This window comes from Mercenaria mercenaria, chromosome 13 (genome assembly GCF_021730395.1).
Source record: "Mercenaria mercenaria strain notata chromosome 13, MADL_Memer_1, whole genome shotgun sequence".
Taxonomy (NCBI): Eukaryota; Metazoa; Mollusca; class Bivalvia; order Venerida; family Veneridae; genus Mercenaria; species Mercenaria mercenaria.
Window position 1 is genome coordinate 22030867 of NC_069373.1, and position 19005 is coordinate 22049871.

Consider the following 19005-nt stretch of genomic DNA (forward strand, 5'->3'; position numbering starts at 1 on the left):
AACATGACCCCCACTTTTCTTTTGATTTTTTTCGGCACTGACAATATTCCTCAAATAAATGTAAGCTACAGACATTTAAAACGGGTCCTGATGTGTGCTGTGGCCATTGGAAATATGCCAATTTTAACCGTATACGTTTTTCTATTCAATATTGTAGTGATGTTAAATACAATGTCAATCAAGTGATAGCAGCTCCTCCCACTAGCTCCCTAGCAGGATACCATTATATGTTAGTTGAATACATGCATACGATATGACCACATGTAGTGCCTTAGTAAATAAACTTGTAGAATAGTTTTATTGCGTTACTCATTTCTCAATACAGTACAAATATCATAATAAATATTAATATTTTTACTTGAAAATTGACATATAAACGTGGAATTATATTCTTAATAATGGCTCAAAAGGATTTTAAAAATAGTTTCCAACTTTTAATTTTACAATTTCATTTTGCTTGTGACTTCCGCGCAGAATCGGGCGAAATCAACACCCGTATAAGTTTTTCTTTTCAAAGCCATACTAAATATAAATATTTTTTCTTGAACATTTGCATACAAACGTAGAATTATATTCTAAATAATAGCTCAAAAGGATTTTGAAAAAATATTCATTACTTTAAATCTTATGATTTGATTTTGCCTGTTACTTTAGATTTCCGCGCATATATAATCGGGCGATAACCGTATAAGTTTTTGCTTTCATAACCATACTAAATATAGATATTTTTTCTTGAAAATTGGCATACGCGCGTAGAATTATATTCTTAATAAAAGCTTGAAAGGATTTTAAAAAAAATTCATTACTTTAAATTTTATGATTTGATTTCGCTTATTTGATTTTATTTCGCTATTCAGTCATACTTGTCAGTTTTATATAGAATAAAGAAGAACAGCTATTTAGTGTGTTGTAACCTCTACAAAATTTAACGGTGGCTGACCTTTTTGTTGCATCTACTGTGACAAAATATCCTGTCACCGGTTTGCAATGTTGTGGGCGTAGTTTCAGTTAAAATCACATTTTACCGATAATTTAAGTAGTTTTACTTCTCTCTAAAGACAAGAATGTTTAAAAGACTCTTGAAAAAAGACAATGACAAGGTATTAACTATTTGTCATTTTAGGTCATTGCAATTCTGGAATATGAAATTGTGCACTCGTAGCCGGTTATGTTTATTTCGGATAGTTGCATTTGTCTACAGTGTGTAGAAAACGACTGTGTTTATGCAGATGTTAAAACCGTTGCTATATTCATAAATATCCATAGCATTTTGCCTGTCATGCCTAAATTTAATGTTAGCTGATCATAATTCGTCAAATAACAGATTTTCCCTTAGGCGCGTATATTCCTCGTTTCAGTTTGGTAATGAAAATCAGTATTTGGTTCATTCTCTGCAAATAGCAAATTCAGTTTCTGTTGCGATCAAATGTCAGAGAATTTCATCTGTCATGCCGATTTTTTCTTTTCGTTCATGTTACTGTTATGCCGATTAGTGTCCTTATCCACAATCTATACAGGTGTGGTCTTAAGACACGAAGTACACATTTTTTTCTGCCATCGAAAGAAGCGTGGTCATACGGTGATAATTATTTTACCGATGAATAATTGCTTTCGCATACAAAATGGCGCGTGGAGAAAGCGCCACTTCCGGTAAACAAGATCTCGTTTTTTTGTCACGAGAGGTTTGCGAGATTTGCTCTATATGCCTTTCAAGTTGCCAATCTATTTATTTTTATAGCTCTTTGATTAGCCTCCATGTACCATCTCGACCCAGTTTTACACTATTTTGTGGTAATTATATAGGTTAAAAAATAATCAGATATAAGATATTGACATTGATTGGTACACTGACCTTTTTCAAAGCTGTGTATTCTATTTTGGGATGTTCACTTCTACTACATGACGTAATACAGGTATGTACATGTAGGTAGGTTTGATCGATAATCACATTCTACAGAGAACCAATTCTCGACCTTTCACCAGTACTGCCTTTACGGTGTCATGAACAAAATCAGACAAATATTTCAGCAATAAAATTTAATGCATTTATTTAAATAGTCCATAAGTTTATATATAGTCTCATCAAAATGAGAAAATATGTACACATGTATGTGTTAGCTCTGACAGACGGGAAACAGATCAAAACATAAATAATTAGATTTTCTTGTAAATTTTATGAGGTCAGTGCACTTTGTCAGTTAGAAAAGGATATGAATAAAATATTCTATAAAACACTTAGCAATACTTTGCTCAAAACTGGCAAAAAAACAATGAAAATGCCAATAGATTAGTAAAGTACCTTTGCAAAGAGCGGTAATTCCATGATATATTGAAATCAATCGAGAGATGGTGGCGTTTGATAATTGGTACAAGGAGGCTATATTTCTATTTTTGACATAAGGTATATCAAAGTTAAAAGACTATTTTATTAGCATCATGATGATTGTTTAAGGTATTAAATTGTGCTCCCTGCTACAAGTAGACACCATCAATTATATGACTGAAAAATTGTTGAAAAAGATGTTAAACCCTAACACACACACAAATCAACTGACATTAAATAGATATTAAATTTAAATTTAAAACAACATTCAAAAAAAGGGTAATATTACACAGATTATACCTGTTTTCAACTAAGTAAATTAACTAATTAATGTCACAGGGTGAGAAAAATGTGCAGCCAGGTCGACTGAGACTTAAACCGTGGCCTCAGAATACTATACTGATGCTCTACCGACTGAGCTACCTGGCCGTCTACACATTTTCTGACCATTTTAATATTCAAGTCCTTTACCGCGACATACTCTCCCTCGTCCTCGAATTTCTGATGGGACATAGAACTAGATAAACATGATCTCGGATTTTATTCAGTCACGATCCCACGTTGGGTGTCAAATGTCACAGGGTGAAACAAATATGCAATCAGTCCAGGGCTCGAACCTGGGTCCCCTTGCTTACAGGGTGATTGCTGTACCGACTGGGCTAACCGGCTGCCTGACACATATTCTCCCCTAAGGTAACCAAGTCTGAACCGTGACTGACACTAATAAATTAATTAATTGCATTACAATTACTACAATTATATGAATCCTTAGAAAACTTAAAACTGCATACCTTAATTATACGTAGTTATTGTACATTAATGTGTGTTTTTTTGTTGTTTTTTTTCATAATTATGTTAAAAAAATACATATGTATACAGTATGTTTATTGGTATGGATAACAAAAATAATCGCACAACTTTTCTGTTTATACTTTTTATCCATATTCGGTTTTAAAGCTCATCCAGAGCTTACGATGTATAGTTTTATGTCTGGCTGTCATAATATAAAACTGACCTATCTTATCTAATATTATCTTTCCAGGCATGATCATGATTAATTTTGACTTTGAGTGATAAAAATAGTTGGCACAATGGTTGTGCAGATAAAGAAAATGATTGGCATGACCATCATGTGGACAGCTTTGGCCAAATTTAACTTTAAATAGACTGATTTATTCAAAATTGCTTTAACTTAATCACATTTTATTGTGTGGCATTAAACATAACGTGGTGTTTTGGTTAGCACTACAAGTTGTCTAACACGGACATTGTTCAAATGCCATTTCACTAAAAGCAAGAAATGTATAGGTATTTAGCAATTATTAGAACGAAATATTCAACACATAATTTGCAGAGATGCTATTTTCCTTACACTTTTCCCACCAATAAAGTATCCCATTACACCTTTGTACATGTATTTAGTCATTTTCCAATATTCCCCTTTCAGCCTGCTGCAGCTTCAAGCACATTCCAGCAATCCAAGACAGAAGCTCAGGTATAATTACAGAAGCACAACTGGTTGTATAAGAGCTGTAGAAAATTTTTATCTCAAGTAATATTAGACAGAGAATATAACTAGGAAGATCACATACTATTAACTAATATGGTATATTTTACATAGGAGCTTCCTTGCATAAAAAAGTATGCCATGCTTGGACCAACAAACCTTTTAGTTCTATGCAGAGAATGTTAATTTCGTGTATTTCTACATTGTGGGAAATTTAAAAATATTTGTTACAGAAACAGCTGACCCAGTTTCAAAATAATTTCATAGAAATGTTCTTTTGAGTGACCCTTTACTAGGATTGTTCTTATTATTCAGATTCATCAGAAACATGGCCTCTAGTTTCCCTATACATATATTGTTGGAACTTAAAAAATCTTATCTGATGTTTTTTGGGGGTGACCATCTGATTCTGTAAAAAATGTTCATAATATTTTGCTTTATCAAAAACACGGCTGCCAGAGCTAAGAATAGAAAAAATGTTCACATGCCATGTTCTCTTAACCACTGGTCCGATTATAGGGTTTGCTTACTGTAAAAAAGGAGATATTTCAAAATTGATAGCCTTACAAAATGAAATAAAACTGAAGTCCTGTACAAAACTACAGTTTATGTACCGGTAATTACATAAAGACCTGTACAAAAATACAGTTTATGTACCGGTAATTACATGAAGTCCTGTACAAAACTACAGTTTATGTACTGGTAATTACATGTATTTTAGATATCATTGTAAAGTTGTAGTGTTCTTCATGTCCATTTTCAGGGATTTCTTTGTCCAACATGTATGAAAAATCTACCATCTGCAGATGCCTTACACAAACACTTTGATACAGAACATAATGCCACTGCTCCTGCTGGTGATTCTGGGGTAATTTCTATATATAGTGCTTGTTCTTTAGTATAGTTTTAAAGTCAGTTTACAAGTGCTTAGAAAATGATTAAGTTTACTAGAAATAGGCCACTACTGTTAGTATATAAATGTTCAGTGGTTTGAAAACGTAAAATCCTGATCTTTGTCAAACTCTGGATTCCATGTGAGCACCTTTGTATAAAAACCAGCATTAGGGTTTTGCAACAAGCAAGCATCCAGATCAGTGCACATTCATAGTGTTTGTTTATTCCCACATCCATACTGTTACTGTTTGTTTATCTCCATATCAATACTGTTACTGTTTGTTTATCACCACATTTATACTGTTACTGTTTGTTTATCCCCACATCCATACTGTTACTGTTTGTTTATCCCCACATCCATACTGTTACTGTTTGTTTATCCCCACATCCATACTGTTACTGTTTGTTTATTCCAAGATTCATACTGTTACTGTTTGTTTATCTCCACATCAATACTGTAACTGTTTGTTTATCACCACCTCCATGCTGTTACTGTTTGTTTATTCCCACGTCCATACTGTTACTGTTTGTTTATCACGACATCCATAGTGTTACTGATTGTTTATCACCACATTCATACCGTTACTGTTTGTTTATTCCCACATCAATACTGTTACTGTTTGTTTATCACCACATCCATACTGTTACTGTTTGTTTATCCATACATCCATACAGTTACTTTTGTTTATTGTCACATCCATACTGTTACTGTTTGTTTATCTCCACATCAATACTGTTACTTTCATTTATCACCACATCCATACTGTTACTTTTTGTTTATCCCCACATCCATACTGTTACTGTTTGCTTATTCCCACATCCATACTGTTACTGTGCTTATTCCCACATCCATACTGTTACTGTTTTGTTTATTCCCACATCCATACTGTTACTGTTTGTTTATCCCCACATCCATATTGTTACTGTTTGTTTATCCCCACATCCATACTGTTACTGTTTGTTTATCCTCATATCCATACTGTTACTGTTTGTTTACTCCACATCCATACTGTAACTGTTTGTTTTTATCCACATCCATACTGTTACTGCTTGCTTACTCCCACATGCATACTGTTACTGTTTGTTTATCCCCTCATCCATACTGTTACTGTTTGTTTTTCCATACTGTTACTGTTTGCTTATTCCCACATCCATACTGTTACTGTTTGTTTATCCCCACATCCATAATGTTACTGTTTGTTTATCCCCACATCCATACTGTTACTGTTTGTTTATCCCCACATCCATACTGTTACTGTTTGTTTACTCCACATCCATACTGTAACTGTTTGTTTTTATCCACATCCATACTGTTACTGTTTGTTTATCCCCTCATCCATACTTTAACTGTTTGTTTTTCCATACTGTTACTGTTTGCTTATTCCAAAATCCATACTGTTACTGTTTGTTTATCCCCACATCCATAATGTTACTGTTTGCTTATCCCCACATCCATACTGATACTGTTTGTTTATCCCCACATTCATGCTGTTACTGTTTGCATATCCCTACATCCATACTGTTACTGTTTGTTTATCCCCACATCCATACTGTTACTGTTTGTTTATCCCCACATCCATACTGTTACTGTTTGTTTACTCCACATCCATACTGTTACTGTTTGTTTATCCCCACATCCAAAATGTTACTGTTTGCTTATCCCCACATCCATACTGTTACTGTTTGTTTATCCCCACATCCATACTGTTACTGTTTGTTTATCCCCACATCCATAATGTTACTGTTTGCTTATCCCCACATCCATACTGTTACTGTTTGTTTATCCCCACATCCATACTGTTACTGTTTGTTTATCCCCTCATCCATACTGTTACTGTTTGTTTTTCCATACTGTTACTGTTTGCTTATTCCCACATCCATACTGTTACTGTTTGTTTATCCCCACATCCATAATGTTACTGTTTGCTTATACCCACATCCATACTGATACTGTTTGTTTATCCCCACATTCATGCTGTTACTGTTTGCATATCCCTACATCCATACTGTTCCTGTTTGTTTATCCCCACATCCATACTGTTACTGTTTGTTTATCCCCACATCCATGTTGTTACTGTTTGTTTACTCCACATCCATACTGTTACTGTTTGTTTATCCCCACATCCATAATGTTACTGTTTGCTTATCCCCACATCCATACTGTTACTGTTTGTTTACTCCACATCCATACTGTTACTGTTTGTTTTTATCCACATCCATACTCTTACTGTTTGCTTATTCCCACATCCATACTGTTACTGTTTGCTTATTCCCACATCCATACTGTTACTGTTTGTTTATCCCCACATCCATACTGTTACTGTTTGTTTATCCCCACAGGTGTTTTGATTTCTTTTGTAGGAGGGGTTTCTGTGCCCAATGTGTCACAAGTCCTTGACCTCAGCAGAAGAACTTCAGACCCACTATGAGGACACACATGAACATAAAGGATCAGAAAACAGGTGAAAAATATTTCATATATGTTAAGTTTTCATTAGGTTTTTAGGAAAGGAAGACTATCTATTCAAATTGATTTGAACCAATATAAGTTTCAATCTGTGGTTCAGGAACCTGAGAAGGATGTAGATTTAAGTAAACCATTCAAACCTGGATGAAGGAATCTAGTTGTGAAGGGAAAGTAAGGTAATAGACCTGTAACAATAATCGGCAAATTACGCTTTCACCATATGTGATTTCGGCATTTTCTGATTTTCATGGAAAGTCGTGTTGAGTTTTGCGACATTTTACATTCGAAACATTCCAAAATTGCCTAACTAGAGTATGTAATTACACGAAAATTGCCGAGGATCAGTATAGGTCCATAGACTTAATGTATTATATTTCTCCAAAATGGAAAAATGTGTAAAAAGACAAAACTTTATGTACAAGTCTATGTCAGTTTCTCAAAAACAAAAAGCTTTTCAGGTTTGATGTGTCAGGTGTGTTTAATCAAAATTATGGGAGCAAAGAAACTGCCGTTTCTAAGCAGAGTCTTTAGTGAACTTAACGGATGTCATGGTTGCCAGTTTTTGATACCCACTTGCAATTTTTTGCTAACCTTAATTGTGATCGAGTCACAGATTTATATGTTTCCTTACATTATGAACTTTATCTAGTAAACAGCTTTATTTATAAATCTTATTTATTTTGATATGAACAGATTGTGAGATACATATATATTGTTAGACCTTATTGAGACTACATTTATCAATTATGAGACACTAATTATACGTCATGAGGATTTAGTCTTTAATTGTCATATTTCATTCAAAATGAGAAGACTTTATTCATAAATTATGAGGTTTTATATAGGTTGTATTAGAAATCATGACATTCCTTCTGGAAATCAAAAAGACTTAATTTATAAATGATGAGCATTTATTTATAAATCTTTCAAATGAATTTATAGATTATGATAATATTTGTACCCCCCGACAACAAAGTTGTAAGGGGGGGGGTATACTGGTTTCAGGTTGTCTGTCTGTCCGTCTGGTCGTCTGTCCGTGGACGCAATCTTGTGCGCACCATCTCTCCTTATCCCCTTGACAGAATTTAATGAAACTTCACACAAGTGATCAGTACCAACAGTAGTTGTGCATGGGGCATGTTAGGTTCTTTAAGAAAAAAAATTTGCAGAGTTATGGGACTTTGTTTTTTTGTTACTATACTATAAACATAGACACAATCTTGTGCGCACCATCTCTCCTCATCCCCTTGACACAATTTAATGAAACTTCACACAAGTGATCAGTACCAACAGTAGTTGTGCATGGGGCATGTTAGGTTCTTTAAGAAAAAAATTTGCAGAGTTATGGGACTTTGTTTTTTTGTTACTATACTATATACATAGACACAATCTTGTGCGCACCATCTCTCCTCATCCCCTTGACACAATTTAATGAAACTTCACACAAGTGATCAGTACCAACAGTAGTTGTGCATGGGGCATGTTAGGTTCTTTTAGAAAAAAAATTTGCAGAGTTATGGCACTTTGTTTTTTTGTTACTATACTATATACATAGACACAATCTTGTGCGCACCATCTCTCCTCATCCCCTTGACAGAATTTAATGAAACTTCACACAACTGATCAGTAACAACAGTAGTTGTGCAAGGGGCATGTTAGGTTCTTTCAGAAAAAAAAATTGCAGAGTTATGGGACTTTGTTTTCTTGTTACTATACTATATACATAGACACAATCTTGTGCGCACCATTTCTCCTCATCTCCTTGACACAATTTAATGAAACTTCACACAACTGATCAGTAACAACAGTAGTTGTGCATGGGGCATGTTTAGGTTCTTTCAGCGACAAAAATTGCAGAGTTATGGGACTTTGTTTCTTGTTAACATACTATGTACATACAGCCTGCATATGCAATCTTGTGCGTGCCTAATCTACCAAACCCTTGCACACAATTTAATGAAACTTCACACAAGTGATCAGTACCAACCCTAGTTGTGCATGGTGCATGTTACATTCTTTTAGATAAATATTCTGCATAGTTATGGGTTTTTTGTTACTATATTGTATACATACAGTCCACATAATTATGCAGTCTTGTGTGTGTCAAATTCAATGTACTGTGTCAGTGCATGCGGGGGGTACATTCATCACCTTTAGTGATAGCTCTAGTTTTATAAGTTGTGAAACTTTATTTAGGGATGGTGATGTGTTTGCACTACGTAGAGAGATTGAGGAGCTGAGGAAAGCACTGGCTGACCAAGCTGGCAGGCATGGGAAAAAATCTTCTAAACCATTGTCAGAGGAGGTACCCCAAAACTGTTACCTTTTTTCCTTGTCATATGTCTTTACATAACATACAGCATCATTAGTTAGAGTTTGTTTGAAAGAAAAGTTGTATAAATTTATCTGTTAATACAACATTGTACCAGACACCCATAGCAGAGTGGTAAAGGCTTTGGGCCAGTTCTTCCCACCTCTTTTGGTTCCACCTCTGCTTGGGTTGTGAAGGAAGCTATCCAGCTGACTATACCGGGGCTTATCCAAGTCTGAAATAACATCTGAAGAAGCACCTAATAGTATTCACCCTTAAAGCCCAAAAGTTGCTATTTGACTTTAATTGTGTCTGTGTGACTTTGAACTGCACAAAGCAAAGAAAGAAACAAAGAAAATTAATCCTATAAATTGCGTAGATCCTTTGTATTGAAGGTGTCGTCAAAACATTTTGACTTTACATGACTCTATGTCAAAGACTCTGGAGGCATACAGTGTTTGAATTGTCAGTCAGTAAGTCTGTCCATTCATCCCTCAGTCACACTTTTTTGTGTACTTCTACAGTTTCCATCTAATTCAAAAGAAATTGGATAAATGCCATCTGCATGAAGTGGAGTTGGACTTCATAATTTTTTTCTGTCAAGCATTTCCAGAGGGAATGTGTCATCCAATCTTGACATCATTCTTGTTAATAACTTTGTCAAAAAAGAGATACAGTTTTGTTATAGAGGCAGATGTGTTCAAATCTTCTTTTAAAGGGGAGGGGATCATCAAATGTTCTATTATAGAGGATTCTCTTATAAAGCAGTGGTAATAGAGGAGAGGTCATCAAATGTTCTTTTAAAAATGAGGGTCATCAAATGTTCTGTACTGGAGGAGTGGCATCAGATGTTCTGATATAGAGGAGGGTCATTAGATAAGAAGAGAGTGTCATCGAATATTCTGTTCAAGAGGTGGGGATCATCAAGTGTTCTGTTCAAGAGGCGGGGATTATCAAGTGTTCTGTTCAAGAGGCGGGGAATCAAATGTTCTGTTATATAGAAGGTGGCATCAGATATTCTGATAAAGAACAGGGTGTCATCAAATGTTCTGTTATAAAGCAGGGACTATCAAATGTCCTGATAAAGAGTTGGGGGTCATCAAATGTTCTGTTATATAGAAGGGATCATCCAATATTCTGATAAGAGTAGGCGGCCATCAAATATTCTGTTAAAGAGCAGTTGTCTGGTGTTAAACATTATCATGCTGGACACGATTGACCTTTGCGACCATTGTAGAGATATGTACGGATGTGCAGGCTGATCAAGATCTGCACTGTTTGTCATTCAGTCAATATCTCTTGTGTAAGCACCCCTTTTAACAGTTGATGGTACCTTCCAAATTGAAAGATGGACAAGTTCATTATAGAAATTTAGCAGGGTAAGGGTAAAACATACCCAGTAATACATATATGAAAATCTTTGGACAGGATCAAGATGAACTGGAGATGATGCGATTACAGCTGAAAGGATCTGAAGAAGCAAGGACCTTATGTAAGAATGTTTCCTATTCCAACAGTGAAATAAACTGATATAAACACAAGAGCTCATGACATTTGTTTGTTGAGAAAAATATCTTGGATCCATTTTAATTTCTTGGAGCTTATCTGGTATGTTCATGTATTTATTATAGAAATTTAATTTCTTCAAGTTGTCCTTAATATTACTTGACAGCATGTAGTGAGGGTCAAAATAGTTTCACCATTATGTCAAATGTATGGAAGAACTTTAAAAGATTCAATATTGTCTTATTATGCAATAAGTTTCTGTCTATATTTCAAATGAAGATAGAGATTTAAGATTCACAGTTAATAATGAAGTAATATTTCAGTGGGATCTGAGGTTCACCATTTACATTGAAGTAATATTTCAGTGGGATCTGAGGTTCACTGTTTACAATGAAGTAATATTTCAGTGGGATCTGAGGATCACCATTTACAATGAAGTAATATTTCAGTGGGATCTGAGGATCACTGTTTACATTGAAGTAATATTTCAGTGGGATCTGAGGATCACTGTTTACATTGTAGTAATATTTCAGTGGGATCAGAGGATCACCATTTACACTGCAGTAATATTTTAGTTAGATTTGATGATCACCATTTACAGTGCAGTAATATTTCATTGGGTTCTGAGATTCACCATTTTCATGAAGTAATATGCAAGTAGGATGTGAGGTTCACCATTTACAGTGAAGTAATATTTCAGTGGGTTCTGGGCTTCACCATTTAAAAATGAAGTAATATTTCAGTGGGATCTGAGGTTCACCATTTAAAATGAAATAATATTTCAGTGGGATCTGAGGTTCACCATTTAAAATGAAGTAATATTTCAGTGGGATCTGAGGTTCACCATTTACAAACTAAGATAGCTGAACTGTCGGCGGAAGTAGATTCTTTGAAGGAAGAAAAAACTGTGTACCAAAATAAAGCAGCTGAACTTGTAAGTATGAATTTAACAATTCTGGTCACAGTTTGTTTAACCACCTGTTTATAAATAATATGTGCGATAGGAAAATTGAAACTGTTAACTACTTTTAGATGGAGAAAGGTCCATGTCTAAACTGTACATTGTTGTGGTTTATATCTGTCTTTTAAACCTTGAAAATGACTTTTTGGCTGTTTGAAGGTTATTACACAAAGTTAAGTATGATACCTTTTCATTTGATTGTTCCAGAGACAATGAGTTGCTTACATTCATATTTTTGCCAATGTATTGCAGGCAACAGCTACAGTGAATGCCAAGGCTAAAGCAGATGAATATGAGGGTCAGAAAGGTGCACTGGAAGATCACCTTAAATCATTAAAAGTAAGTTCAATAGTTTACATTAGTCACCTTAAATCATTAAAATTAAAATCAACGGTAAACACTAAACACTTTAAATCATTAAAAGGTATGATCAATAGCTAGTCGTAAATACCTTAAATCATTAAAGTTAAAATAAGTAGTAAACATTAAACGCCTTAAATCATTAAAAGGTAAGATCAATAGCTAGTCATAAATACCTTAAATCATTAAAGTTAAAATAAGTAGTAAACATTAAATGCCTTAAATCATTAAAAGGTAAGATCAATAGCTAGTCATAAATACCTTAAATCATTAAAGTTTAAATAAGTAGTAAACATTAAACGCCTTAAATCATTAAAAGGTAAGATCAATAGCTAGTCGTAAATACCTTAAATCATTAAAGTTTAAATAAGTAGTAAACATTAAATGCCTTAAATCATTAAAAGGTAAGATCAATAACTAGTCGTAAATATCTTAAATCATTAAAGTTAGAATAAGTAGTAAACATTAAACGCCTTAATCATTAAAAGGTAAGATCAATAGCTAGTCGTAAATACCTTAAATCATTAAAGTTAGAAGAAGTAGTAAACATTAAATGCCTTAAATCATTAAAAGGTAAGATCAATAGGTAGCATTAAATACCTTCAGGATGTAGGATCAAATTTTTTATACTATTAAGAATTCGACATTCAAACTAAGTTTTACTTTTTAGTGATTCACAATAGCATCTTATTGCAGTAGAACTGTCAGCAAAGTTGATATTGCATATCTTTTCTTCAGATCTTTAAAACTGCTGGGTAGCTTTTGTAAAGGTAGCACCAGTTATATACCTCATCAATGTGGTATGCAGAACACACATTCCAGGTCACTAGGTCCAAGGTCAAGGTCATACTTTGAGGTCAAAAGTCAGACAGCATAATATAAAGTCTGCTTAGTATTTTCTAAATTGCTTGGAAGATTTTCATCATCATGACCATTTGCAGAGTACCCAACCCAGGTCGTTAGGTCCAAGGTCAAGGTCGTATTCAAAGGTCGGAAATCAAATGCTGTAAATTTGTGTCTTCTCCATATCTGCTAAACCTCTGGAATGACTTTATGAAACTAGCATCTATTGTAAACCTCATTCAGATGACATGCAGAGTGCCCAATCTTGGTCACTAGGTCCAAGGTCAAGGTTACACTTGGAGGCCAAAGATCAGATAGCTTAGATTTGTGTCTTCTCATTAGCCCACCATCATCAGATGGTGGGCTATTCAAATCACTCTGCGTCCGTGGTCCGTCGTCCTTCCGTCTGTCCGTCATTCCGTCCGTCCTTCTGTTAACAATTTCTCGTTATCGCATCTCCTCAGAAACTACCAGGGGGATTTTGACCAAACTTTGTCAGAATGATGTATTGGTACCCTAGTTGTGTCCCCCTGAAAATCAGACTGGTTCAACAATTTTTGAATGAGTTATGGCCCTTTGTTTATTTCTATAATGTACATAGATTTATATAGGGAAAAACTTTGAAAATCTTCATGTCCAAAACCACAGAGCCTAGGGCTTTGATATTTGGTTTGAAGCATCATCTAGTGGTCTTCTACCAAGATGATTCAAATTATTTCCCTGAGTCCTAATATGGCCCCGCCCCGGGGGTCACATGGTTTATATAGACTTATATAGGGAAAAACTTTGAAAAACCTCTTGTTCAAAACCACAGGGCCTAGGGCTTTGATATTTTGTATGTGACATCATCTAGTGGTCTTCTACTAAGATTATTCAAATTATCCCACTAAGGTCAAATATGGCCCCGCCCTGGGGGTCACATTGTTCATATAAACTTGTATAGGGAAAAGCTTTTAAAATATTCTTGTCAATAACCTACAACATTCAGATTTGGACCACATGTTTGGTTTTGAGTGGCAAGATGAACTTTGACATGAGTTGACCTTGATTTTGACCTAGTGACCTACTTTCTTATTTATGTAGCTACAGCCTTCAAATTTGGACCACTTGCATAGTTTTGTGCACTGAAAAAAACTTTGACCTGACATTGACCTAGTGCCCTCTTTCAATTTTGAAGGTACAGCTTCAAATTGGACCACATGCATAGTTTTGTGTCTGAATTGAAATTTGACCTTGATTTGACCTAGTGACCTACTTCACATTTTTCAAGCTACAGCTTCAAATTTGGACCACATGATAGTTTTGTGTACCGAAACAAAGCTTGACTTTTACATTGACCTAGTGACCTACTTCACATTTTGAAGTACAGCTTAATTTGGACCACATGCATAGCTCTTGTTCCGAAATAAAATTTGACCTTGTTTTGACCTGGACCTACTTTCATATTTCTCGAGCTACAGCCTTCAAATTGGGACAGCTTGCATAGTTTTGTGTACCGAAATGAACTTTGACCTTAAGATTAAACTAGTGACCTGCTTTCACATTTCTGTAGCTACAGCTTCAAATTGACCACATGTATAGTTGTGTACCGAAACAACTTTGACCTTGACATTGACCTAATGACCTACTTTCACATTTTGAAGGTACAGGCTTTAAATTTGGACCACATGCATAGATTGTGTTCTGAAGTGTAATTTGACCATGTATTTGGCCTTGTGACCTACTTTCACATTTCACAAGTTACAGCCTTCAAATTTGGACCACTTGCATAGTTTTGTGTACCGAAATAAACTTTGACCTTAAGATTGACCTAGTGACCTACTTTTAAATTTCTCAAACAACAGCCTTCAAACTTGATGCACATGCATAATTTTGTGTACAAAGAACTTTTTCCTTGAAATTGATCTAGTGACCTACTTTCACATTTCTCAAGCTACAGCTTTCGAATTTGGACCACATGCACAGTGTTGTGTACGGAAATGAAATTTGACCTTGAGCTAGTCATTAAGTCTTGAAATTTGGAACACTCAAAAATGGCACATTGGTGGGCGCAAAGATCACTCTGTGATCTCTTGTTTTTAGCTCACCTGTCACAAAGTGACAAGGTGGGCTTTTGTGATCGCGTGGTGTCCGTCGTCCATCGTGCGTGCGTGCGTCCGCACGTAAACTTTTGCTTGTGACCACTCTAGAGGTCACATTTTTCATGGGATCTTTATGAAAGTTGGTCAGAATGTTCATCTTGATGATATCTAGGTCAAATTCGAAACTGGGTCACATGCCATCAAAAACTAGGTCCGTAGGTCTAAAAATAGAAAAACCTTGTGACCTCTCTATAGGCCATATATTTCACAAGATCTTCATGAAAATTGGTCAGAATGTTCAGCTTGTGGTATCTAGGTCAAGTCAAACTGGGTCAGTGCCGTCAAAACTAGTCATAGTCTAAAAATAGAAAAACCTGGTGACCTCTCTAGAGGCCATATAATTCACAGATCTCATGAAATTGTCAGAATGTTCACCTTGATATATCTAGTCAAGTCGAAACTAGTCATGTGCCTTCAAAACTAGGTCAGTAGATCAATAATAGAAAAACCTTGTGACCTATCTAAAGGCCATATTTTCATGGGATCTGTATAAAGTTGTCTGAATGTTCATCTTGATGATATCTAGTCAAGTTCGAAATGGTCACGTGCGGTCAAAAACTAGTCATAGTCTAAAATAGAAAAACCTTTGACCTTTCTAGAGCCATATATTCATGAGTCTTCATGAAAATTGTTCAATGTTCACCTTGATGATATCTAGGTCAGGTTCGAAAGTGGATCACGTGCCATCAAAAACTAGGTCAGTAGGTCAAATAATAGAAAAACCTTGTAACCTCTCTAGAGGCCATATTTTTCATGGGATCTGTATGAAAGTTGGTCTGAATGTTCATCTTGATGATATCTAGGTCAAGTTTGAAACTGGGTCATGTGCGGTCAAAAACTAGGTCAGTACGTCAAATAATAGAAAAACCTTGTGACCTCTCTAAAGGCCATATTTTTCATGGGATCTGTATGAAAATTGGTCTGAATGTTCATCTTGATGATATCTAGGTCAAGTTCGAAACAGGGTCATGTGCGGTCAAAAACTAGGTCAGTAGGTCTAAAAATAGAAAAACCTTGTGACCTCTCTAGAGGCCATACTTGTGAATGGATCTCTATAAAAATTGGTCAGAATGTTCACCTTGATGATATCTAGGTCAAGTTTGAAACTGGGTCACGTGCCTTAAAAAACTAGGTCAGTAGGTCAAATAATAGAAAAACCTTTTGATCTCTTTAGAGGCCAAACTTTTCATGGGATCTGTATGAAATTGGTCTGAATGTTCATCTTGATGATATCTAGGTCAAGTTTGAAACTGGGTCAACTGCGGTCAAAAACTAGGTCAGTAGGTCTAAAATTATTAAAATCTTTTGACCTCTCTAGAGGCGATATTTTTGAATGGATCTTCATGAAAATTGATCTGAGTGTTCACCTTGATGATATCTAGGTCAAGTTCGAAACTGGGTCACATGCGGTCAAAAACTAGGCCAGTAAGTATAAAAATAGAAAAACCTTGTGACCTCTCTAGAGGCCATATTTTTCATGAGATCTTCATGAAAATTAGTGAGAATGTTCACCTTGATGATATCTAGTTAAAGTTCAAAACAGGGTCACGTACCTTCGAAAACTAGGTCAATAGGTCAAATAATAGAAAAACCTTGTGACCTCTCTAGAGACCATATTTTTCAATGGATCTTCATGAAAATTGGTCAGAATTTTTATCTTGATAATATGTAGGTCAAGTTCAAAACTGGGTCACATGAGCTCAAAAACTAGGTCACTATGTCAAATAATAGAAAAAAACGACGTCATACTCAAAACTGGGTCATGTGGGAAGAGGTGAGCGATTCAGGACTATCATGGTCCTCTTGTTCTTAACTACTGGAAAGAATTCATGACACTAGCTTCAGTTGTTAATCCCCCACCACTCGTGGTGGGCGGGGGGTTATAGGAATGGTCTCTGTCCATCCATCCTTCTGTCTTCCGTCCTTCCGTCCGTGCATAACAGTTAGTGTCCATTCTTTATCTCCTTAACCCCTTGAAGGATTTTCATGAAACTTGGGTCAAATGATCACCTCATCAAGACGATGTGCAGAACTCATGAGTCAGCCATGTTGGCTCAAGGTCAAGGTCACAACTCAAGGTCAAAGGTTTGAGCCTTCTATTTTTGTCCGCTCTGTATCACCTAAACCCCTTGAAGGATTTTCAAATTCATTGATGTCGTCATACATGGACTTTAAAATATACTTAACAATGTCAATGCTTCCGCCCAATACCATCAACCCTTTCACTATCCATAACAGTGGCGGGGGATATAGCTGTCTTTCAGACTGCATTGTTAGACTAGTGAGGATGACATGCAGAGTGAGTGCACAGCCCAAATCACCAGCTCCAAGATCAAGGTCATACTTAAATGATAAGAAGGTCATGATCACAATGTTTTACTTTTCTCATATAAAATCAGCATTTGGGGGCATTAATCACCGTTAGTGATAGCTCTAGTTTATATTTGGTGGTCTGTAACTTTTTAGCTCACCTGTCACAAAGTGACAAGGTGAGCTATTGTGACCGCTTGATGTCCGTCGTCCGTCGTCCATCAACAATTTCTAAAAAAATCTTCTTCTTGAAAACCACTGGGCAGAATTACACCAAACTTCACAGGAATGATCCATGGATGGCCCCCTTTCAAAATTTTTCAAGAATTGAATTCCATGCAGAACTCTGGTTGCCATGGCAACCGAAAAGAAAAACTTTAAAAATCTTCTTCTCAAAAACCAGATGCCCTAGAGCTTAGATATTTGGTATGAAGCATTGCCTAGTGGACCTCTACCAAGTTTATTCAAATCATGACCCCGGGGTCAAAATTGACCCCGCCCCAGGTGTCACTTGATTTTACATAGGAAAATCTTATAAAATCTTCTTCTCAAAAACCAGAAGCCCTAGAGCTTAGATATTTGACATGTAGCATTGCCTAGTGGACGTCTACTAAAATTGTTCAAATCATGACCCCAGGGTCAAAATTGACCCCGCCCCAGGGGTCACTTGATTTTACATAGGAAAATCTTCAATTTTTTTAAAAAAATAAACCAGAAGGCCTAGAGCTTAGATATTTGACATGTAGCATTGCCTAGTGGACCTCTACAAAAAAATTTCAAATCATGATCCCCGGGTTCAAAATTGACTCGCCCCAGGGGTCACTTGATTTTACATACAACCATGCTGAATTTACATTATGTAAAACCAATGATTACACATTGAAAAATACTAGGAGACCATTTTATCTCCGATTTGTACAATAAAGTACCGTTCTTGACAACGAATGTAGGAAAATCTTCAAAAAATTTCTAAGAATAAACCAGAAGGCCTAGAGCTTAGATATTTTACATGTAGCATTGCCTAGAGGACCTTTACAAGATTTGTTCAAATCATGACCCCCGGGGTCAAAATTGACCCCGCCCCAGGGGTCACTTGATTTTACATAGGAAAATCTTCAAAAATTTTCTAAAAATAAACCAGAAGGCCTAGAGCTTAGATATTTGACATGTAGCATTGCCTAGTGGACCTTTACAAGATTTGTTCAAATCATGACCCCCGGGGTCAAGATTGACCCCACCCCAGGGGTCACTTGATTTTACATAGGAAAATCTTCAAAAAATTTCTAAAAATAAACCAGAAGGCCTAGAGCTTAGATATTTCGCATTGCATAGTGGACCTTTACAAGATTTGTTCAAATCCCCATGGTCAAATTGACCCCGCC

The 19005-nt window shown here is 35.7% G+C and overlaps 1 protein-coding gene across 1 annotated transcript in view; it reads left to right on the forward strand.

Moving 5' to 3' along the window:
- Window positions 1-963: 963 nt before the first annotated feature.
- The window catches only part of LOC123530477 (early endosome antigen 1-like), a 185499-nt gene continuing 167457 nt past the window's right edge, over window positions 964-19005 (forward strand). The window contains exons 1-8 of the mRNA XM_053520786.1: window positions 964-1100; window positions 3771-3818; window positions 4594-4698; window positions 7086-7186; window positions 9388-9496; window positions 10931-10994; window positions 11836-11942; window positions 12222-12308. Of these exons, the coding sequence (XP_053376761.1) occupies window positions 1065-1100; window positions 3771-3818; window positions 4594-4698; window positions 7086-7186; window positions 9388-9496; window positions 10931-10994; window positions 11836-11942; window positions 12222-12308 (657 nt within the window). The 5' untranslated portion in view covers window positions 964-1064. The remainder of the gene's footprint in view (window positions 1101-3770; window positions 3819-4593; window positions 4699-7085; window positions 7187-9387; window positions 9497-10930; window positions 10995-11835; window positions 11943-12221; window positions 12309-19005) is intronic.